Source organism: Pristiophorus japonicus, chromosome 5 (assembly GCF_044704955.1).
Source record: "Pristiophorus japonicus isolate sPriJap1 chromosome 5, sPriJap1.hap1, whole genome shotgun sequence".
Lineage (NCBI taxonomy): Eukaryota > Metazoa > Chordata > Chondrichthyes > Pristiophoridae > Pristiophorus > Pristiophorus japonicus.
Genome location: NC_091981.1, coordinates 161292356 through 161316440, shown reverse-complemented (window position 1 = coordinate 161316440; position 24085 = coordinate 161292356). Strand labels below are relative to the sequence as shown.

The 24085-nt window shown below is 45.5% G+C and overlaps 1 protein-coding gene across 1 annotated transcript in view; it reads right to left on the bottom strand.

Moving 5' to 3' along the window:
* LOC139264118 (uncharacterized) overlaps positions 1-24085 on the bottom strand; it is a 416942-nt gene that overhangs the window by 158113 nt on the left and 234744 nt on the right. The window contains exon 9 of the mRNA XM_070880210.1: positions 6876-7027. Coding sequence (XP_070736311.1) covers positions 6876-7027 — 152 coding nt within the window. The remainder of the gene's footprint in view (positions 1-6875; positions 7028-24085) is intronic.

The following is a 24085-nucleotide window of genomic DNA, read 5'->3' as shown; positions in this document are numbered from 1 at the left end:
CCAGCATGGAAGAGGGTAGATGTGTGCAACTGGTGGAATGGATATGGGTGGGGGAAAAAAAGAGGGAGTGGTAAAAACATCCAATAAGAAAAAGCGGTATGGAATTGATTGCTTAGATTATGTGACGCTGCCTGGACTCAACAAACCTAGCATTACAACGAACAATATAATGAATAGTTAACAAAAACAGATTATCTGGTCATTATCACTTCCGACATCGTGACTACACTTCAAAACTACTTCAAAAGTGGCTAAAAATCACTTTGAGATGTCCTGTCATGAAAGGTACTATATAAATATAAGTCTTTATTTTTTTGCATCCTATTCACTTTGTTTACTACTGCTCCACAGTTAAGTGCTGAATTGGCTTTTATGCCCAAATTCCTTTCCGCTTCACTTTTAACTATTTATACACCATCCATAATATATGTGAACCATCCACTTTGAGAGCCAAGGCGTCAAACCTTACAATGTTATCTGCCACTGATTTGCCCAATTGTCACATTTTATCTAACATTTTTCGTAGTTCCTGGTTACTTTCTCTGTCTCAACGAACCACCAATTTGAATTGGTCTGCAAACTTAACCAGTTTATATTTGTTTCTGCATCTATGTCATTTAGATAGAACCCCAGCATTGAAATGTGTGGCATTCAACTCAGTACTTCTCTCCAACTTTGACAAGTGTCCACAGTTTTCATTTCTTGAGCCAATTATTTATCTCTGCCCAGGTTTTATCTTGAATTCCCACTGCTTTCAGCTTCAGTAGCAGCCTCTCATGAGGAGTTTTATCAAAGGCCTTTTTGAAATCTAAGTACCATCTGCTTGGATTGCCACTTTCTCAACAATGTCAAGGAGGTTTGTCAAGCAGGACCTCCTATAGAACCATAGATCGTCAACCACACCATTCTCCTCCAATGCCTTTCAATTGTCCAGCTCATTGACACGGCAAACGAGCCAAAGGTGGGCAGAGGAAACATTACAGAGACACTCTGAAAGCCTCCCTGAAAAAGTGCAACATCCCCACTGACACCTGGGAGTCCCTGGTCAAAGACCATCCTAAGTGGAGGAAGTGCATCTGGGAGGGCGCCGAGCAGCTCGAGTCTCATCGCCGAGACCATGCAGAAATCAAGCGCAGGCAGCGGAAAGAGCGTGCGGCAAACCTGTCCCACCCTCCCTTTCTCTCAACAACTATCTGTCCCACCTGTGACAGGAACTGTGGTTCTCGTATTGGACTGTACAGTCACCTAAGGTCTCATTTTTAGGAGTGGAAGCAAGCGATTCCGAGGGACTGCCTATGATGATGATTTCTACTCTTACCTGTCAGATCTTAGCAAGAGCATACACAGCAATGGCTTCTCCTACCACTCTGACATTGTTACCTCCAGACTCCCCTGAAGATCTAGGGCTCAATTTTCCCCAATGCCGTTTTTTGGCGTATTTGAAGAATTATGCCTGTTTTTTGGGGGCCCGACTATGCTAAAAAAAACTTTAAAGTTTCCCCATTCTAATTTTTTTAATTGGCGCCGCGCAGCCTGTCCTTTAGCTTTGGGGGTTGGGGTGGAGCCTAAGGTCTGCGCTGAGGCCCCCCCTTCTGCGCATGCGCGAGAAAAAAATGATGTTTTATACGTGAGTGATATGGCGTGTATGCCCACTACACCTCCTGGTCTGCATTCAGACATTTTTAAAGAGCCAGTTGTGCGTGAAAACTTTTATTCCGAGTGGAAAAAATCGGAGCTGCAATATGCAACACGGCTCAAGGACCAAGAATTTCTCACAGGACCTTGTTACTGTAATTGAGACCAGATGGCACGAGCTAAACACCAGCAGAGGTCAAATAAAAGTTTCACCAAAAGAAATGAGGAAACGCTGGAATCAACTTTCACAAGATTACTGTGCAATGGTGACCACCTGAGTTCCGGAGATCAGCGCAAAACAAAGTGGCAGGACCTTGGTCAAAGAGTTGATGCAAGTAATATTTTCATTTATTCACTGGAATTGTAATTGTAAATGTGACCATCTCTATGACCCACCCAGCAGAAAGATACCCTCTCTAAAAAGTTATATTTTCATCTTTGCAGAGGAAGGTGGCCCACAATAAAAGAGAGAGAACTCTAACAGGAGGAGACCCGGCAAATCCGCACCCACTGACACCCGTGGAAGAGAGGGTCACTGCTTTGATGGGTCCTGTTTGGAGAAAAGCAACCACCGCTGCACAAGCTGGACCCACACTCGAGAGAGAGGGTAAATCCTGCAAAATTCACAGTCTGGCTTTGCTAAATGTTAAGTACAGGCACGGGTTAGCCATGCTTCGGTTCGTGGGGATGTCTCCATCAGCTACACTTTGGTTGATGCAATGTGCTATCATTCATTGTGGTCCTTCAATTGAGCTTGCTGCCTGCGCTGTGTGAGCCTACTCATGCCACCCTGCCCCTCCTCTGCTGCTAACCATTTGTCCTGTTTTTTTTTGCAGAACTTGTGGCCAACCATGACGAGACTGAAGCTGATGCAGAAGACGATTCAGACGCGGACGAGTGTGAAGAGGAGAACATCTTCCAATCCGACCTTCCAGACCAAGAGCATGGAAGTGAGGGGGAGGGGGAGGATGAAGTCCCCTCTCTTGTACTCACTCTGGAGGAGGCACTGATGCTGCCCTTTGAGGTGTCAGGCCTTTTCCTGAGTGGTGCGAGTGGGGGGACATTTTATGGTTTCACACTGTCCGAGGCTGCCGATTCCAGTGGGGTGTAGGAAGCCACACCCAGGGCCCCACCATCTGAGGCTGCGGGTCCCAGTGGGGTGTAGCAAGCCACACCCAGGTTGAAGAGGGGAAGGAGAACTCGACCACGCTCTCCTGAGGTGCAGGATCTAACAGATGTGGTTCAGATTATGGCAATGAGTGGAGAGAGCATTGACCTTACGCGATCACTCCTGGACACCATCGGTGAGGTATCGGGACTGTCGGCTGGAGTAACAACACTCTCATGAGAAATGAGAACACTGTCCGGACACATTAGGGAGGGAATGTCGCAGGTAGCTGATACACTGTCGGTACACATGAGGGAGGGAATGTCGCAGGTAGCTGATACACTGTCGGTACACGTGAGGGAGGGAATGTCGCAGGTAGTTGAGACCCTGGTGGAGCACCTGAGGGAGGGAATGTCGGAACTAGTTGAGACGCTGTCGGGGCAAATGAGGGTGGGAATGTCAGAGGTAGCTGCTGCAATAAGGGAACACACCCAGACCCCGCGGCCATTGATGGAATCAACTGCCACTCCCACTCCAATCCTTGGACCAACCTCTGAAGAGGCCCAAGCAGGCCTTCTACTTTAATAACAATAATACCGCCTGCCGACGCCCCCCCAATAAGAAGTGCGCATTACCTGAGATGCTCGAAAGAATAAGCTTGGTACCAACCCAAGAAACACTGTGTCATTGCCAGCAGGCAGGAGTGGAGTCACCAAGACCAAGCACAGCGGGCGGTCTTAGAATAAGGTGGAGGAGAGATGGGTGCAGCCTTTCTTTGCTGCTGTTGTTGTTGTTATTATTATTGTTACTGTTGTAACTCTTCTCAAATTCAAAGTTTTTTGTAAGTGATGTAAATTTACCAGTTTAAAAGTTTGTAAGTGATCTTAACTGAATAGTTTAAAGTTTGATAGAAGAATATTTTTATGAAATTTAAGTACAAACAAGTGTTAACATTTTGAATAAAATATATTTTAAATTATAACTGAATCATTTACATTATTTGATCCACTATTAACACAACATTTTGTAGCGAGGGTACGATTCTGCTGGCCTACGCTCTGACCCTCGAGCCCGGTGGTGGGGTGGTACTTTGGAAAAAAAATTAAAAATTCAAGAATTGCATTACACTTCCAATTTCTCCCTTTTGACTTTGAAAAAATTAGGATTTATGATGCGTATTCTCTGCCTTCTTCACTCCCTCCAAAACTGGCTAAAAACAATGGCGTCTTTCTGTGCCGATTTTGTAATGTGCGCTGGCTTTTGCTAAGTGCTACCCAGAAGGTTTTTTGGGAGTGGTCACATACGCCATCCTGGGAAAAATGTAAGTTGGCCAAACTTGCTTAAATGTCAAAAACTGGCGCAGACAACAGGTTACGCCACCAATGACGCAAAAGAAATCGTAGCCTAAAAAAATTGTACCTAAGTGAATTACGCTGGCACAGAAACTTTGGGGAAACTTGGAGATTTTAATTTACGCCCCCAAAAAAACGGCACAGATAATTGGGGAAAATTGAGCCCCTAGCCTTGGTCCCCTCCTTTTGGCACATCCTGCCATTTCGCAACATTATCTATCAACATAGGGTCAGTTTCCGTTTGTGAGCTGATGACACCCAGCACTTGACCACGCCACCGTCTCTGTGTTATCAGGCTGCTTATCCGACATCAATGAATGGATATAAAATTGTAGGATTTGCATGTGATTTCCTGATATGTGCTCCTGGCAGCGACCTATGTGCCAGTAATGTGCAAGTGAAATATGTGCCGAGTTGTGTCATGAAGCAATAATTCATTACAATGATCAATTCCGATTCCAGGCTCCATGGGCAATACAGAATTATATTTGTTTGATTAAAATCTCCATTAATATAACATAGAATACAAGAGCAGGGAGACTATGCTAGAACTGAATAAAACACCAGATAGACCACAGCTGGAGTACTGCGTACAGTTCTGGTCACCACATTACGCGAGGGACTATGGAGCATCCTCCTCCATTTTGGCTGCCCCCAAAAGTTTGTCACCATCCTCCGCCTGCTCCACGACGTAAGCTGTGATCCTGACCAACGGATCCACCACAGACCCAATCCACGTCTGGACCGGGGTCAAGCAGGGCTGCGTCATCGCGCCAACCCTCTTCTCGATCCTCTTTGCTGCAATGCTCCACCTCACACTCAACAAGCTCCCCGCTGGAGTGGAACAAAACTACAGAACTAGTGGGAACCTGTTCAACCTTCGTTGTCTACAGGCCAAATCCAATCCTCTGTCGTTGAGCTACAGTACGCGGACAACGCTTGCGTCTGTGCACATTCAGAGGCTGATCTCCAAGTCATAGTCAACATTTTCACTGAGGCGTACGAAAGCATGGGCCTTACACTAAACACCCGTAAGACAAAGGTCCTCCACCAACCTGACCCTGCCACACAGCACTGCCCTCCAGTCATCAAGATACATGGCGCAGCCCTGGAAAACGTGGACCACTTTCCATATCTTGGGTGCCTATTATCAGCAAGGGCAAACATCGACGACGAGGTTCAACACCACCTCAAGTGCGCCAGCGCAGCCTTCGGCCGCCTGAGGAAGAGAGTTTTCGAAGATCAGGCCCTCAAATCTGGCAGCAAGCTCATGGTCTACAGGGCTGCAGGGATACCTGCCCTCCTGTATGGCTCAGAGACGTGGACCATATACAGTAGACACCTCAAATCGCTGGTGAAATACCACCAGCGATTTCTCTGCAAGATCCTGCAAATCCCCTGGGAGGACAGACGCACCAACGTCAGTGTTCTCGGTCAGGCCAACATCCCCAGCATCGAAGCACTGACCACACTCGACCAGCTCCGTTTGGTGGGCCACATTGTTCGCATGCCTGACACAATACTCCCAAAGCAAGCTCTCTACTCGGAACTCCTACACGGCAAGCGAGCCCCAGGTGGGCAGAGGAAACGTTTCAAGGACACCCTCAAAGCCTCCTTGATAAAATGCAACATTTCCACCGACACCTGGGAGTCCCTGGCCAAAGACCGCCCTAAGTGGAGGAAGAGCATCCGGGAGGGCGCTGAGCACCTCGAGTCTCGTCGCCGAGAGCATGCAGAAAGCGAGCGCAGGCAGCGGAAGGAGCGTGCGGCAAACCAGACTCCCCATCAACCCTTTCCTTCAACGACTGTCTGTCCCACCTGTGACAAAGACTGTAATTCCCGTATTGGACTGTTCAGTCACCTCAGAACTAACTTTGAGTGGAAGCAAGTCTTGCTCGATCTTGAGGGACTGCCTATGATGATAATTACAGGAAAGATGTGATTGTGCTAGATAGGGTACAGAGAAGATTTACGAGTATGTTGCCTGGACTGGAGAAGTTTAACTATGAGGAAAGATTGGATAGGCTGGGTTTGTTTCTTTGGAACAGCCGAGGCTGAGGGGAGACCTTATTGAGGTGTATAAAATTATGAGGGGCCTAGATAGAGTGGATAAGAAGGGCCTATTTCCCTTAGCAGAGGGTTCAACAACCAGGGGCCATAAATTTAAAATAATTGGTAGGAGGTTTAGAGGGGATTTGAGAGAAAAAAATTTCACCCAGATGGTGATGGGGACTGGAACTCACTGCCTGAAAGGGTGGTAGAGGCAGAAACCTTCAACACACTTAAAAAGTACTTGGATGTGTACTCGAAGTGCTGCAACCTACAAGGCTATGGACCAAGAGCTGGAAAGTGGAATTAGGCTGGATATCATTTTGTCGGCCGGCACAGACACGATGGGCTGAAGTGCCGTAAATTTCTATGATTCTTTCTATTTTCCAATATTCATTTATCTCTTCCTCTCGCATATTTTGAGCTGGGAATCTGAGCAAAACCACAGTTACTTCAGCTCTTGTTGCATTATGAGCCTCCAGTTAATTACTTTGCTGGGTACTTTTTTCCTTTCTAAACAGTCGACTTCCTTTACTTCCCAACTGTTGAACACATAAAATACCCCCTCCTTCCTTATCTATTCTGCGCATGATCAAATAGTATAACAAAGTGGAATTCAATTTTTTTTTTTAAACAGGTAAATCAAAGAAAATTCAAAATTCTTAGTATGTTTTGTTTTTAATTCTAATAACAAATCTATTAAAAATAAATAAAATGCAGCCGTTTCTTACCTGACGATAGTGGGCTTGTTTTACTGAAACGAAGGTTGAGGGATGGCTTCCAGGGCATGGCCCATGGCACAGTCTTCAAAGTGAATATGCATGTTCCAGCATTAAGAAGAGGTAGAAGTGGTGAGACATCTGTTAACCAGCGGCCAATGCGCCTGTAATTATAAATTGCAAAGATCTGTGTCATTTTTGGTAATCAAAGGGAAAAGAGAGGCGAAGGAATTAAAAGGCTATTTACTTTTATGTAAACATTTAATTTATGCTCAGTTATACTATGTCCAGGAATTTCCTCAGAACTGCTTCCGCAACGCACATTCTGTGAAATTACGGTGGAGGATAAGAGCAGCTCTGAAGAAATTCCCAGCCTATCCTCCACTTGTTTGCAGATGACACTTTAATGCTAACTGGATAGCTGACATACTGAACATTTTTGAGGCGACTTTCTATTTAAACTTCCCCAATGACTGAGTTGGTAGATACTCTGCCCACAGGACTGAACGATGGACAGGTTCAATCCCTAGTTACTGAGCGAGCTGGTCTGAGCCTGAGTAGCAGTGGAGAGAAAAAAACAAAGCCAAAATTCCAACATTTGTGTGCTATTCAGTGACTGCTGCTGGACAGTTCATGTGTACAGACAGAATAATGCTTGAGCTTTGGTGCTCATGCTCTGAGTGGTTAAAAGTGTCTAAGCTCACAGGAGAAGAATTGATAGTTGGGCAAGTTAACAAAAAGTAGCTACACCTGTGGAATCAAGTCCCAGTATAAGTCATCGTCTTCAGGTGAGGATGGGAGAAAATTAGCATGGGCAAAGAAAAATATTTTTGTTGCAAGCAATTAATATAGTTCAGCAATGGAGATGGTTAATCAAACTGTTCCAATCTCAGAAATCAACTAACAGAATTGCAACACTTTGGAAACTCTTTTAAAACAAAAAAGCCTAGAAATTCGGGCGGGTCTATTTTTGGGCACCTTACCTGCACAGTATTAACAGCCGCATTCAAATGGGGAGGTCCCCACGAGCCTGGATTTTGGCCCTCTGATCTCATCATAATGTAGATGCTGCTACGGTATGGACCCATGCAGGTTAGTGGTCCAATTTCCAGGTAAGTGATTGGATTGGATCATGGGGGTCTGGAGGAGGAAATGGTGGGCCTCAGAGTACTGTTGGGGGGTCGGAAGTGCTGTCTGGGATTGGGCAGGAAGATCACAGTCCTTGGGAATACAGTTGGGGGGAGGGTGGGAGTCGGTTAGGAACATTGCAGGTCTCGGGAGTACTGTTGGAGGTCGGAAGTGTTGTCAGGGGTAGCTAGGAGGTTGGGGCCGGAAATGGGGGAAGATCGGGGGGCCTGGTAGTCGGAGTCGGGAGTGTGGTCGGAGATCTTGGGACCAGGAGTGACCATGATTATGGTAAGTACTTACCCTATTTATTTATTTATTACATGGTGTTTAACGTTAGTTTTCCCGGTGGCAATCAGCACTAGTGTTGGCTGCCTCAGAGCAAACCAAAGTGGCAGCAGGGACCAGAAGCAGGCGTGAGACCCCTTATTTGCATATTCAAATGAATAACGCCCGCTTCAGACATGGGTAAAGGACGACTCTTGTTTGTCCTTTACCAAGGTGGTGTCCGGCCCAATTTGCGGCAGAAATGTGCATGCGCGCATCAGAGGCCATTTTGGTCCTAACATAGTACATACACCAATATATTTTTGGAAAGATAGGTCACCATACAATGTCAAGCACCAAGAGCATTATACTTACCCAGTGAGATATAAAAACATTAAGTGGTCTTGCAGTGTATTTGTGTTTTAGTTACAGTGGAATATAATGCCGTTCCTTCATTGTCGCTGGGTCAAAACCCTGGAACTCCCTCCCTAACAACACTGTGGGAATACCTTTACCACACGGACTGCAGAGGTTTAAGGTGACGGCTCACCACCACCTTCTCAAGGGCAGTTAGGAGTGGGCAATAAATGCTGGCCTTGCCAGCAACGCCCACATCCCGTGAATGAATAAAAACAATTTCCCCTTTCATGTTAATTGGAAATCCAGACAATAGTTGCTTTCCTCTTTGATTCTTAAAACTATTTCACCAGGTTTCATTTTCAGAGTATAATTTCATATTTTATGCATGTTTTAGTTGAAATATTTAAGATTTAACCATTAGCATCACCTAATAGTTACCTATAGTTTTGAAATATCATGCTAATCTGCATGAAATAAGGAAATTAAAATACACAATAGAAAGCAAATTGTTGTATTAATTTATGAACAATGCTTTGTATTTTTTCATTGTGTAAATTAATTGCGCCTATTTGATAACGAAGCAGTGATATATTTTGGATGTCTATAAAGTTGGACCAATGCATTTCTTAAAGAATTGTTTTTTTTAAAACCAGCCTCAATTCCTGTCTCAAATACATATCCTTATCTGGTTTCATTCATTCTTATGATTTCTCTGTGTGAGAATAACCAATTAAAGACAAATCATGGACAACTTTGTAGAGTAAATTTTCATCTATTACAGCAGTCCTAACTGTCTGGTGATTCCGTGCATTGTACCAGTACAATGAATGAGAGAATGGTTGGACATGGGTTTAGACATGTAATGTACATGTAATTGAAGCATTAAAGGAAGGTATTGAGCAGATGCAAGAATCTGGGAAGGAGGGAAATAGATGAATGAGTCCAGGGCATTTATATAATTACACACCTCTGAACAGTTGACCAAACATGTCTAAAGTACGTTGCCTGTCCTCACTGCTGAATATGCAGTGCAGTTTTGGAGAGGCAGAGAGAGAAAATATAACTTTAAGCAGCAGTCTCAAAAATGCAATCCAATGGGTTCAAAATTCAGTCCAGATGTTTTGGAGGCGGTAACACTGCCTGAACGGTGATTTTACTGCCAGGTGGTAATCGGCGCCTCAAACTGCTAAATTCAGTTTTACCGCTCAAATTTGAGAGAGCAGCGCTAAAAGTGGTGTTGCACACTCATCCTCAGGCGCCAACGGAGCGGTAGCTCAGGAGGCCTATTGAATTTCCCGATGGTAGGCGGCCAGCATGTGAGTTGAAAAAACTGAAAAATAATCTTTCCGAAAACTTCTCTGACCCACACCCACACTTCCCCACTGGTGCCATTAATACATAAATGCTGAACAAATTAAAGTTAATAACTTACCTTGATCTCTGAACGATACTGCTCCGGGATCCCCAATGTACCAACAGCTTTTCTAGTCTGTACAAACGCCTGCCGGTAAGGCTACCAAACCTACCTAATTTTGCAGCCGCGGCGCCTCGGTGATGTCACCAACTGGGTGGCGGTAGAGCGCGCAGCGGTGCCTCTTGGCGCCGCCCCCATCGCCCAACTAAATTTCTCGTGAGCCGAGGAACCCGCTGCCCGCCGACGGTAAGTCCTTAGCCGCCCCTCTCCGATGCTAACGGGTGGCGTTGCAAACGGAATTTCGACTCCAATTTATTTTATAGGTATCAGAAAGGAATCTTTCTTCCCATCAGCTTGGGCCAGGTTTGATTCAACGGGGGAGAAATTGCCCTGTGCCCCAATTGGGGTCGGTAACCTGCTGGGGCCGGGACGTCCTGCGCCTGGCGCAGAAGACCCGGCCCCGCCGCTGAATTGGGCTTAGCGTCCCTCAAAGGAAGTGGAGCACAATCTTGAATGCTCCACTTACTTTATGGGAGAATCCAAGGGTGTTAATATGGCATGGGCATCCGTTCCCGCCTCGCAGGCCGTGGGGCAATTTCCTCCGCGGGGTGGAAAGGGGTCGGCATGCGGCATTGAGGGATCGCTGTGCACGGTGATGACATCATCGCCGGTTGTGCGGCAGCTCGGGGCACTACCAGCGGGGCGCACCAGTGCCATGGCAGCGCCTCCACAAACTCCCCCCAGGTGAATGGTCTCTTCCGTCCCATAAAAAAGGGCCAATTTCGCCCCCAAGGTGTTACAATTTTTAGGCTTTCAGCAGATATTTAGAACATAATAAATAGGAACAGGAGTAGGTCATACGGCCCCTCAAGCCTGCTCTGCCATTCAATATCATGGCTGATCTGATCATGGACTCAGCTCCACTTCCCCATCCGCTCCCCATAACCCCTTATCCCCTTACTGTTTCAGAAACTATCTATTACTGTCTTAAATTTATTCAATGTCCCAGCTTCCACAGCTCTCTGAGTCAGTGAATTCCACAGATTTACAATCCTTTGAGAAAGGAAATTTCTCCTTATCTCTGTTTTAAATGGGTGGCCCCTTATTCTAAGATCATGCCCTCTAGTTCTAGTCTCCCCCATCAGTGGAAACATCCTCTCTGCATCCACCTTGCCAAGGTCCCTCATAATCTTATACGTTTTGATAAGATCACCTCTCATTCTTCTGAATTCCAATGAGTAGAGGCCCAACCTACTCAACCTTTCCTCATAAGTCAACCCCCTCATCCCTAGAATCAACCTAGTGAACCTTCTCTGAACTGCCTCCAAAGCAAGTATAGCCTTTTGTAAATATGGAAACCAAAACTACACATGGTATTCCAGGTGTGGCCTCACCAATACCTTGTACAGCTGTAGCAAGACTTCCCTGCTTTTATACTCCATCCTCTTCGCAATAAAGGCCAAGATACCATTGGCCTTCCTGATCACTTGCTGTACCTGCATACTATCCTTTTGTATTTCATGCACAAATACCCCCAGGTCCTGCTGTACTGCAGCACTTTACAATCTTTCTCCATTTAAATAATAACTTGCTCTTTGATTTTTTCTGCCAAAGTGCATGACCTCAGACTTTTCAACATTATACTCCATCTGCCAAATTTTTGCCCATTCACTTCGCCTGTCTATGTCCTTTTGCAGATTTTCTGTGTCCTCCTCACGCATTGCTTTTCCTCCCATCTTTGTATCATCAGCAAACTTGGCTACTTATCTCATGTTGAGTGACTACTCCTACTGGCGAGCCCTTGCTCACTATCTGCCTAAGTGTACGATATCTGGCAACATAGCACTGCCCGGGATCGAACCTTTGTTATGTAAATTGCGCGCTGGAAATAGGGCTAGAAATTCGGTATCGCCCCAGTTGGGTCGTTAACTTTTGAGAAGTTGGAAGTTTAACGCCAAGCGCTAATCAATCTCAGTGCCCGCTAATCAGTCTCAGAGCTCAAAGGGAGCACTAAATCAGGCGCCAATGACGTAGGTAAGTGGCGTTAGGCTGCAAGCGATAACGAATATGAGGTGTTGTGTAATCAGGAATGAGCATTGGCGAAGGCACCTTCCAGCCATTAAAGGGGAAGGTCACTGGAGTCTGCACACCAGCCCCCAATGATTCGGGGAGTGAAGATCGCCGATATGGTGTGGAATGAAATACAAAGTGCTTTGATGGGCTGCAACAATCCAGGGACTAAGCAGCCTTTATTTGGATGCAGATACATCCTGCGCTCTCTGCCACTCATAACTGACCTTTGGAATGGATGTTCCTTGACAGCTGGGACGCATTCCTTTAAGTAGCCCGCCAGCCGGCTGGTTTATGCTTCCACTCGCTGGCGCTGTTGTCACAAGGCTGTAAGGCAGTGGACGCTACTGAAGTTTGCAGATCGGGTGCCCAGCGAACGTTGCTGCTCGCTGATGCCATGATCTGCATGGCAAAAGGTGCCAAAGCGCTAACTGTTATTGCCGGCGCTATGGGGCCGGTGAATTTGCCATGCGGCGTGGGACTCGCCCCACCCCCAGTTAGCGCCTCCGCCAGGCGCGAACTGGGGGCACAAACATGCCGAATCTCTCCCCCTAGTTCTTTTTTATCCTCCTAGTGTTCAGATAGCAGAACAGTAACCATTATATCAGACTGCGTGGCTTAGGTTGTAATCTACAAAACAAGTTTATTAAAATTTTCAACTCCTCAGTTCAGAAAATGGAAGATTCAATTATTCACTAACTCTTCTAGTAACAGTGAGCTTGGACCTGTGTCTATATTTACTGCTTCCAAGTGATCCGACACCCTGAGGTGCAGGAGCAGGAAAATCTGTCCCCTCAACTCTTGAGAATTTACAATCATTTTGCCTCATTGTCCAAAGCATCTTATAATCACTATACTAGTTTTGAACATGTAACAATTAAAAAAAAAATTACTGTGTATTTGTTTGAATTATTTAGCTTTGTCCCAATATTCTCCCCTCCTCTTCTGAAAGTGCTGACTCCTCACTAGTCTATGATTCTACAGGTGCCTTCTGCTCTCTGGTACACTGGCCATTGTTAAAGTGAGAGTCTGGACAATGAATGTCAGTGGGGTATTAAACTATATGGGTACTAAAGCCAAGTTTTAAAACTTGGTTTCAAAACGCAATATTTAAAACAACAAAATTAAACTATGCAGTTTATGACTGAACACAAAAATAGGAGGATTTGAAGAAAAACAGATGAAAATATAAATAAACAGAAAAATCACAGTTAAATCTAAATTTTCAAACAAAAGCCTAAACAAATCTACCAACTAAAAATATTTTTGAAAAACCAAGGTGAGAGGCTTTGAAACAATTATGATATCCACAAACCAAATGCAGTTACAATAAAAACTTTAATGTGAAACTTCTGCCATTAGTGCTGCAATTAAAAAGCAGACTTATGATCATATTGTTCTAAAATTCATACAAATTGAAAAAAATCACTGGCTTGAAATCTGCTGTGAAGGTTGCTAAGCAAGTTGCTGAGTCCATGGGGAAATAAGCAATGATCAAACTATGATTCAGGCTGGCTTCACTGATTTTTACTAGGGAGATTTACAAGTTTTATTTTATAAAGGCAAGTATAAATCTAGCTAAACAATTGGAATATTATTACATTTATCAGATTTTCTCAATCAAGAAAGATTCCTTTCCCAACTAGATGTTAAAGGTTAAATTTTATGATTTAGCACATCCAACACAAAGCGAACGGATTGAAAATCGTGTGAATTCCCGATATATGCTCTCATTGAGCAAACCTCTCTGAAGCCAATGTGGGCATAGGTTGGTGCAGATTACCCCTCTCACTATGCAATGTCTCTCTTCCGTTATGTCATACAGAGTAGCATTTTACTAGATGGATGTTGAATAATCGATAGAGATAACTGTGGAAAAGGAATGGTTCTCTCACCATTAAGAAAAGAGGCTAAGAGGCTGCAGGGTGACTTGGACAGGTTAGGTGAGTGGGCAAATGTATGGCAGATGCAGTATAATGTGGATAAATGTGAGGTTATCCACTTTGGTGGCAAAAACACGAGGGCAGAATATTATCTGAATGGCGGCAGATTAGGAAAAGAGGAGGTGCAACGAGACCTGGGTGTCATGGTACATCAGTCATTGAAAGTTGGCATGCAGGTACAGCAGGCGGTGAAGAAGGCAAATGGCATGTTGGCCTTCATAGCTAAGGGATTTGAGTATAGGAGCAGGGAGGTCTTACTGCAGTTGTACAGGGCCTTAGTGAGGCCTCACCTGGAATATTGTGTTCAGTTTTGGTCTCCTAATCTGAGGCAGGACGTTCTTGCTATTGAGGGAGTGCAGCGAAGGTTCACCAGACTGATTCCCGGGATGGCAGGACTGACATATGAGGAGAGACTGGATCGATTGAGCCTGTATTCACTGGAGTTTAGAAGAATGAGAGGGGATCTCATAGAAACATATAAAATACTGACGGGACTATACAGGTTAAATGCATGAAGAATGTTCCCGATGTTGGGGAAGTCCAGAACCAGGGGACACAGGCTAAGGATAAGGGGTAGGACTGAGATGAGGAGAAACTTCTTCACTCAGAGTGTTGTTAACCTGTGGAATTCTCTACCGCAGAGAGCTGTTGATGCGAGTTCATTGGATATATTCAAGAGGGAGTTAGATATGGCCCTTACGTTAAAGGGATCAAGGGGTATGGAGAGATTGCAGGAAAGGGGTACTGAGGTGATGATCAGCCATGATCATATTGAATGATGGAGCAGGCTCGAAGGGCCGAATGGCCAACTCCTGCACCTATTTTCTATGTTTCTATATTCTGGTATGTCTTTATCAGATCCAAAGTGGATGACCTCATACTTCCCCACATTGAATTCCATCTGCTACACTTTTGCCCACTCACTTAGTCTGTCTATGTCCCTATGTAACTTCTGGCTCCCATCCACACAACTTACTGTGCCTCCCAACTTGACTGTCATCTGCAAACTTGGATATGCAACTATCTAGGCTCCAGTACAGAGCCCTGGAGAATGCCAATTGTCACATCCTACCAATTGGAGAGTGTTCCATTTATCCTTACTCTATGTTTCCTATCTTCCAACCAATTACCAACCCAAGTTACAAGGTTTCCTCCAATTCCATGCGCCCTTTTGTTAATAATATCTTGTGCTGAACCTTATCAAATGCCTTCTGAAAGTCCATATAGCAACATACATTGACACTTCCCTATCCACCATGTCAGTGACCTCAACAAATTCAACTTGATTATTCAGACATGACCTGCTCTTCTCAAATCCATGCTGACTCTCTTTGATCAACTCATGCTCATACTTGTCTAATTATTTACTCACTCTGCCCGATTATAGATTCGAGCAATTTCCTCACTACTGCTGTTAAGCTGACAGGTCTGTAGTTGCCTGTTTTTTCTCTCTCCCTTTCTTCTTAAATAATGGAGTAACATTTGCAATTTTACAATCCATAGGCACAATTCCTGAATCAAGTGAGGTTTGGAAAATTAGGACTAACGCATCTGCAATTTCCCCTATTTCTTTTAATACACTTGGTTGGAAACTATCAGGTCCTGGAGATTTGTCTTTCTGAAGTCCCATTATTTTCTCCATTACCATTTTCTTATGTATTAAATCCACTAAGTTCCTCCATTGACTTATTGTTAGGGTCCCTTGTTCCATTGGTATTTTGGGCTCTTTCTGCACTTTGAAAATGGATATGAAGTATTCTTTAAACAAATCTGCCATTTCATCATTGTCCATTGGAGACTCACCTGTACCTGTTGTTAATGGGCCCACAATCTGCTTTACCACCATCTTTGATTTAATAGATTTAGAAAAAAAAAGTTTGCTTTTAGCTTCGATTTCCCTTACAAGATTTTTTTCGTATTCTCTTTTTGCACCTCATTATTTTCTTTGGGAGTAAGTTTGACCCCCTTAAACGAGTGGGTTTGGGTCGGGTGGGATGTTAGAATTTAAAAAAAATCTCAAACACAAACCCAACCTGCCTCAAACCTGCCCGCTTTGGGCTTTAAAAGAGGTGGGAAAGGGGACGGGCGACTAACCCGCTTCCAGGAGGTGGGTCGGGCAGGGAACCTATTAAAAACACGCATGCTGTGGAGTTAAAACTTCACGGTGTTCGGGCCCAACCCGCTTAGAAATCCCACCACAATACATATCGGGGCCTTTGTATCCCTTTGTTGCTTTGTACAGCTCTCCCAGTCCGGAAGACGGAGGGATAAATGGAAAGAATCAGAGTGGAAGACAAGGAGAAAAGAAGATTGTCTACTTTGCAGGTCTTCATCATTCCTCGAAAATAGAATTTCTCTTACACCACTGAAACTTGTTTAGCACTGTGTGGCTCTGGGGAATTGCATGTTTTTTCATTACACATTAGGACCACATTCTGTGCCACCCGCTCCCATGTTATATGAAGGCTTAAATAGCTGCACGTTAGCCTTGTTTTTTTTTTACCTATAGTCATCTAAAAATGACTTCCTTTAAAATACACCAACCATAAAACAAATAATAATCATCCAAAAGAGGCTGATGGGACTGTGGTGCATGTGGGATGCTATAGTTTGAGGAATGATAAGGCATATAATCTTATTTTCTTCATCATTCAGGCTTCTTCTTACACCATAGGAAACATAGCAAAGCATAGTAAATTTAGGACAAAGGGGTATTCCAATCCATGCTGTGAACACAGTTTGCTGAAAAATTAGTCCTGAGTTTTAGCCAAATTTAAACAGTAATGTCTGGAAAGCATATGAGGGGTACTTACAGACACTGTCAACGGAAACCTGACTCGGAAATGGGCCGTGAAATTCAGCACCGAAGTGCTGGCAAAAAATGGTAGCTGCCTCGCTTCTGACTTGGCCGCGTGGTCAGCATTTTGGGCAGGTTGCATGCAACGATAGAATTCAATTGAGGCTGATTGTAGCATCAATCAGCGTGCAATGCTGACTTGACGCATGGCCTGCCATTTTGGACATCGCTGCTCCATTCAAAGCCCTCTCCTAAATACGAACAGCTAAACGTGCGTTCAGCTGCACTAGGGACCCCCACCTGCGATATTTAAAGGGATCATCAACAACTTTTCAGGTTACTTGCTTTTTGATTTTGACTGGTTCTGTGTAAGTTTATGGAAGTGTTTGGAACTTTCGAGAGTTATTTAAAGCTGGTGAGGTAACAGGGAGTTGTGCTGCAAGTGGAGAAGGCCTTGTTTCTGAATTCAAAGGTTCTGCTCAGACCACTTGCTCCCAGTCATGGGGGCTCTACTTGCAGTCCCCCTCGCACTGCAGCATAACAGGGAGATTGAGCAGAGGCAACAAAAAAAGAGGACAAGCGGCTCGCAGAGGGAGGAGGAGGGGCAGGATTGCTCTCAGCAGGGGTCCTTATCCACCTAAGACACTCAAGGTGACCATGGCCCTTAATTTCTTCTCCACTAGATCCTTCCAGTCTGGAGCAGGCAACATAGCTAACAGATGTGCAACATTGATTGCACATCCGTGGCTTTGCGGGCGCCACATCTCAATCCTGAGACGTACCGCTAACCCCAAAGCCTATCTCTCTCTTAATGTGTAGTTGGTGCATGACCACGCCCAGTACATCATGATGGTGAATGCCCGGTGTCCTGGCAGCAGCCTTCATCCTATGCCAGTCCACTGTGCCAGCAATCTTCCAGCCACCACATCAAACCTGAGGCTGCATAAGAGTCTGTGCTTCCACTGCAGCACTCAGATGGTGGGTCACTTCCGCTTGTGCTGCAATGGAAGTTGCGACATTGCCCATCACACCCAGCATCATGGCTGCGTCCACAAGTGGAAATCATGGGCTCCAAGCTCTGCGCAAAGACCCGTGCAATGTTGGAGCTGGACTCCTCCATGCTCCAGTGACAAGAGGCTTGCTGGCAGGCCTGCCATTGTACCAAGCATTTCTGTGTGCATGCCCATCAACCTTCTTCTGAAGGCCGCCCGATTGAAGTCCTCATCCGAGTCCTGTGCAGAAGAAATTGTGTGTGACCTTGCCCTCCGGGAAACTGGCACCCGAGCTACACTTTCTCCTAACATGGCTACAGCCAACTCATGCCCGGTGACTCACCACATGCAGATCCTGCCTCTATACTACCCTTTAAAGTTTGCGCAATTCCATTTTCTAAATTGTGCCTGGGAGTGTCAGATCGCGTGACGGTGCCTCTTCCTCTCCATCACGCTCCTCCTCTAGGTGTTTGTGCACTGGCTGGGCTGCTGTAAGTTCTTCGGTATTTGAAAGGAGAAAGGCACAAGGGTCGGCATGTGGTGAGGGGAGGGGGGAAAGTGGTGAGGGGAGGGGGCAAAGGAAGATGTGCACGCTTACACCACCAGCAGTTTGGAAGTGATGAGATTGTGCGATTGTGTGATGAGGGGGAAGTGGGATGCGAGAAGGATTAGGTATGAGAATACCATCATAATCAATGCTTTCAACCTCACTGCTCGCATGGCCTTCAGTGACGGCCCCTCCAATTATCTCCAGCAATCTCCTCCAGCGCAGTAAGGTTGGGTAGACATGCTTGCCTCCAGCCTGTCTGCTGCTGCTCATGCCGATTGTGAGCCACCTTGGCCTGCAAGAGAGTGGCAAGTGTGTCAGTGAGTGTGGTGCAATGTGTTGGGTGAAGTGCCTGTCATGGTTGAATAGCTGACATTTGGTGTGAGGCTTGCAGCAATGATAAGTGTGTGAGGGTGATGTGAAACTATGATTGTGAGGTATGAGTCACGATCGCTAGAGATTATTGGTAGGTGAGTGATGGAGGTGTAATGCATTGAGCATTGTGTGAGGCTAGTGGTGCAGTTGGTGGGCTATGGCATTTGAGATGCATTCACTCACCTTAATGTGAGATCATTAAACTTCTTGCAACACTGGATCCAGGTCCTGGAGGCAATATTGGTGGCACTGATGGTTTGCTCTATCTCCCCCCACTGCCTTCTGACGTTGTGTCTCGAAAGCCTCCTATCCCCTGCGAGTAGCGAACCTATCTTCTTCTGTACACCCTCTAGGCCTTCAGTGCTGCATCTGAGAAGCGAGGTGTCCTTTCTCTCCCCTGTTGTGACATTGCTGCAGCTAAAGTGACAATGAGTGCTTCTGCAACAAAGCACCTCCCCTTTAAGGAGTGCAGAGAGCCTTTCACTCTGCAGGCAAACTTTAATTAGACAGCAGACTGCACATGATATCGGTTCCCCTGTTGAGCGCTGAACAAACCAACAGTGTGTTTAGCACTGGGCTCAGAGGTGCAATCCTGCTAATGAGCAGGTAGCATGAAATTTGTATACTGCCTGCACTACTTTCAACGGGAGCGGGCAGACTACACTTCCCCGCGGCTGTTTTCGGACCTAATCCAATTTCACCCCCTTGCTGCGGAATGAATAGAAGTGCCCTTAACTGGACATCTCGGAACTTAATTGGCTAAATGGTAAGAATGGACATTCTCCACATTGTTAAATTGCTTTGTCAAGGAGTTGACTGAAAACTTCTTTCCATATGACACAAATAATTGTTTGGAATGTTGAAAGCCTAGAGTTTGGTGAGCATAAAAACAAAGGACCCAAATTTGCAAACTTCTTGCTTTGCCATCGGAAGTGCAGCAGAGTAGGGCTTCTATCTGTTGCTAATGAAAGCCATTGACCCCGTCACTAATCCTTGGGCGGATAGCCCGTACTTGTATCGACATAAAAGATGCATTAGCTCTGCAGAGGTGATGGAAAATTGGAGCAGGACCCTGCTTTTCTGATGGGAGAAAATTAAGGCCCTTATCAGGCTGAAGATTGGAATTTAAAAAAATCTTATTTTCCCACTGGGAACCCAGAGCCTCCATTAGTACAGTGATCACAGAATAGAATCATAGAAGTTTACAGCACAAAAGGAGGCCATTTTGGCCCATTGTGTTCATGCCGGCCAACAATAGGCTATCCAGCCTAATCCCATTTTCCAGCTCTAGGTCCGTAACCCTGCAGGTTACAACACTTCAAGTGCACATCCAAGTACTTTTTAAATGTGGTGAGGGTTTCTGCCTCTACCACCCTTTCAGGCAGTGAGTTCCAGACCCCCACAAATCTCTGCTTGAAGAAATGTATCCCTCAAATCCCCTCTACCAATTACTTTAAATTTGACCCCTCTGCTAAGGGACATAGACTCTTTCTATCCACTTTATCTAGGCCCCTCATAATTTTATACACCTCAATGAGGTCTCCCCTCAGCCTCCTCTGTTCCAAGTAAAACAAACCCAGCCTATCCAATCTGTCCTCATAGCTAAGATTTTCCACTCCGGGCAACATCCTCGTAAATCTCCTATGTACCCTCTCCAGTGCAATCACGTCCTTCCTGTAATGCGGTGACCAGAACTGCACGCAGTACTCCAGCTGCGGCCTAACCAGTGTTTTATACAGTTCAAGCATAACCCACCTGCTCTTATATTCTATGACTCAGCTAATAAAGGCAAGCATTCCGTATGCATTCTTAACCACCTTATCTACCTAGCCTGCTACCTTCAGGGATCTGTGGACATGCACTCCCAGGTCCCTTTGTTCCTCTACACTTCTCAATATCCTACCATTTAATGTGTGTTCCCTTTCCTTGTTAGCCCTCCCCAAATGCATCACCTCACACTTCTCTGGATTAAATTCCATTTGTCACTGTTTTGCCCACCTCACCAGTTGATTGATATCTTCCTGCAGTCTGCAGCTTTCTTCTTCATTATCAACCACACAGCCTATTTTTGTATCATCTGCAAACTTCTTAATCATACCCCGATATTCAAGTCTAGATCACTGATGTATATCACAAAAAGCAAGGGACCTAGTACTGAGCCCTGCGGAACCCCACTGGAAACATTCTTCCCATCAAAAAAACACCCATCAAGCATTACCCTTTGCTTCCTGCCTTTGAACCAATTTTGGATCCAACTTGCCACTTTGCCCTGGATCCCATGGGCTTTTACTTTCGTGACCAACGTGGCGTGCATGCTGAAGTGTCTCCAAGCAGTTGCAGCAATAATGCAGCAATGTACACCAAGAACAAAGAATTTCTTGCATGACAAAGTCGAGTCACTGGTTACTGCCATTGAGAACAGATGGCAGCACCTGGATACCAGCAGCAGAGGTCACACAAAAGTGCCACCCAAAGTGATGAAGAAATGCTGGAACCAAGTTGCAGAAGAATTCTGCGGATTGGTGATCAACAAGAGATCTGGAAGGCAGTGTAAAAAGTGGCAGGACCTTGGTCAAGTAGTTAGTGTAAGTAATATTTCCATTTATTCAATGTAATTTCAATTGTAAATGTGACCAGCTGTATAGGTCCCACCCAGCAGAAAGACACCCTCTCTAAAAAGTTTCATTTTCATCTTTGCAGAAGAAACTGGCCCACAACAAAAGGGAAATAACTAGAACAGGAGGAGGACCGGCAAATCTGCACCCACTGACACCCTTGGAAGAGAGGTTTCGCTGCTTTGATGGGTCCTGCCTGGAGAAAAACCATCAGTACTGCACAAGCTGGGCCCGCACGTGAGGGAGAGGGTAAGTCATGAAAAGTCACCGTGGCTCTTCAAATCAATCTGCTGCCTGGCCTGCTATGTGTGAGCCTCTTCATGCCACCCATTTCACTGTTCTGTTATATGTTGCAGAACTGGAGGACAATCCTCCTGATGATCCAAATTAAGATTCAGACGTGGACGAGCCTGAAGAGGAGAGCAACCCTCCAGAACAACATGGGTGTGAGGGGCACTTTGAGTGGATGGGGGAGGGGTTCGATGACAGGAGTGTTCTATTGAATCTTGAGGAGGTCAACATATCTCACTTGCTAGGCTCTTCTGTGATTAGTGGTTCTACATTCTATGGTTTCCCACCGTCCGAGGTTGCAGGTCCCACTGGTGGTGGTGGTGGTGGTGTTGTTGTGCTGCAGCATTGCAGACCCATGGCCCCAGTGTCCGAGGTTGCAGGTCCCAGTGGTGGTGGTGGTGGTGGTGGTGCTGGTGCAAATCAGCAGGGAACACCCAGGGTCCCAACGTCCCAAGCCTGCGCCTCCCAGATCCAGGGGGAGCGGAAGGAAACATGGACCACGCTCTCCTGAGATGCAGGATGCAACAGATGTGGTTCAGATGACGGCATTGGGTGGGGAGAGTGTTGCGCTTACTCGATCACTCCTGGACACCATAACTGGGTTGAGTGTTGAGGTAGCGGCACTGTCGGGAGAAGTAACAGTAATGGCACGGGAAATAGGAACCATGTCTGCTAACATCAGTGAGGGAATGGTGGCCTTGAGGGATGGAATGTCAGAGGTAGTGGAAAGGACGACAGTTGCAACGACCAAGGCCATGAGGGAGGGAATGTGTGAGTTAGCTGTTGCAATAAGGGAACACGCCCAGACCCCGCACCCATTGACAGAATCAACTGCCACTCCCACCAAGCTCTGAACAGGCCAAGGCCGCACCCTCCAGCTTGCCGCCTGGGCCCTCCAACTTGTCACGTGACGCTGACACCCCCCCGCCCTCAAGAGGTGCCCAGTGGCCGAGATGTTAGAAAGAAGAATCTTGGTGTGCACCCCAGAAACACTGCGCCTGTGGGCAGGGGTCGTGGAGACCCCAAGACCAAGTACAGCGGGCGGCCTTAGACTAAGGGGGATGAGAGATGGGTGCAGCCTTTCTTTACTGCTGTTGTTGTTTTTGTTTTTGTTGTTTATGTCACTTCACTCACTGTTGTAACTGTTCTCACATTGGGTGTTTTTGTAAGTTATGTAACGTTACAAGTTTATACGTGATCTTAACGTTTAAATGATCTTAAAGAGCAAATTTTGATACAAGAATATTTTTATTACACTAAAGTTAAGTACATTGCAAAGTTTTGAATAAAATATATTTTACATTAAAAATGAATCATGTTCAATTAATACAACACAAGAACAGCTCCGAAAAATAAACCATTCTCTCCCCACACCCACCCCTCCCAGCCTCCCCATTGTATAGAAGCCAGCATCTCTCTCTCTCTCTCTGGCTGCTAACCCCCCCCCTCCCCCCCACCGTGATATGGCGTCCAGCAGCTTGCACTTCTCCTGTGCGCATATTCCCTCCCCTATCCCAGGCCAAATGGCCTCACGCACAGGTCGGCCCGCTGCCTTTCCCGGGTCGACTTCAAAGATGAAGGTAGGATTTACTTATTTTTTATTATTATTTTAATGGTTTGAGCTTTTCCTTGCAATGTTTGGTGCTTGGTTGTTGAGGTCCTCTCCAGTTCCCTTCCCTCCCCTATCCCTGCCCTAATGTCTACCGAATGTGCGCTGCTTTTTCTTCACTACCCGCGAGGTTTTTCAGAGCTGGCCACATACGCTGACCTAAGTCGATTTGGAGTAAGTTTTTGCCGGCCAAAGTGGCATAAATGTCCAAAACTATCGTGTCTGGGAATGCCCTCTTTTGAAAAAAAAAGCTGACCTAAAAAAAAAATCGTACCTAACTGACTTACTCTGGAGCAAATCTTTGGGGGAAAATGGCATTTTTTACATTTACTTCAGGAAAAATTTACTCCAAAAATAGTGATGCAAGTCATGGCCAAAATTGGGCCCATAATGAGTACTTTGCATCTGTCTTTACCAAGGAAGAAGAGGCTGCCAAAGTCATAGTGAAAGAGGAGAAATGGAGATACTGGATGAGATAAAATTGATAAAGAGGTACTGGAAAGGCTGTTTGTACTTAAAGCTAATAAGTCACCAGGACCAGATGGAATGCATCCTAGGATAATGTGGGAAGTTAAGGAGGAAATCGTGGAGGTACTGGCCAGAATCTTCCAATCCTCCTTAGATTCGGAGGTGGTCCCAGAGGACTGGAGAATTGCAAATATTACACTCTTGTTCAAAAAAGGGTGTAAGGTTGAACTCAGCAACGACAGGGCAGTCAATTTAACCTCAGTAGTGGGGGAAACTTTTCGAAACGATAATCCGGGACAAAGTTAACAGTCACTTGGCCAATTGTGGATTAATTAAGGAAAGCCAGCAC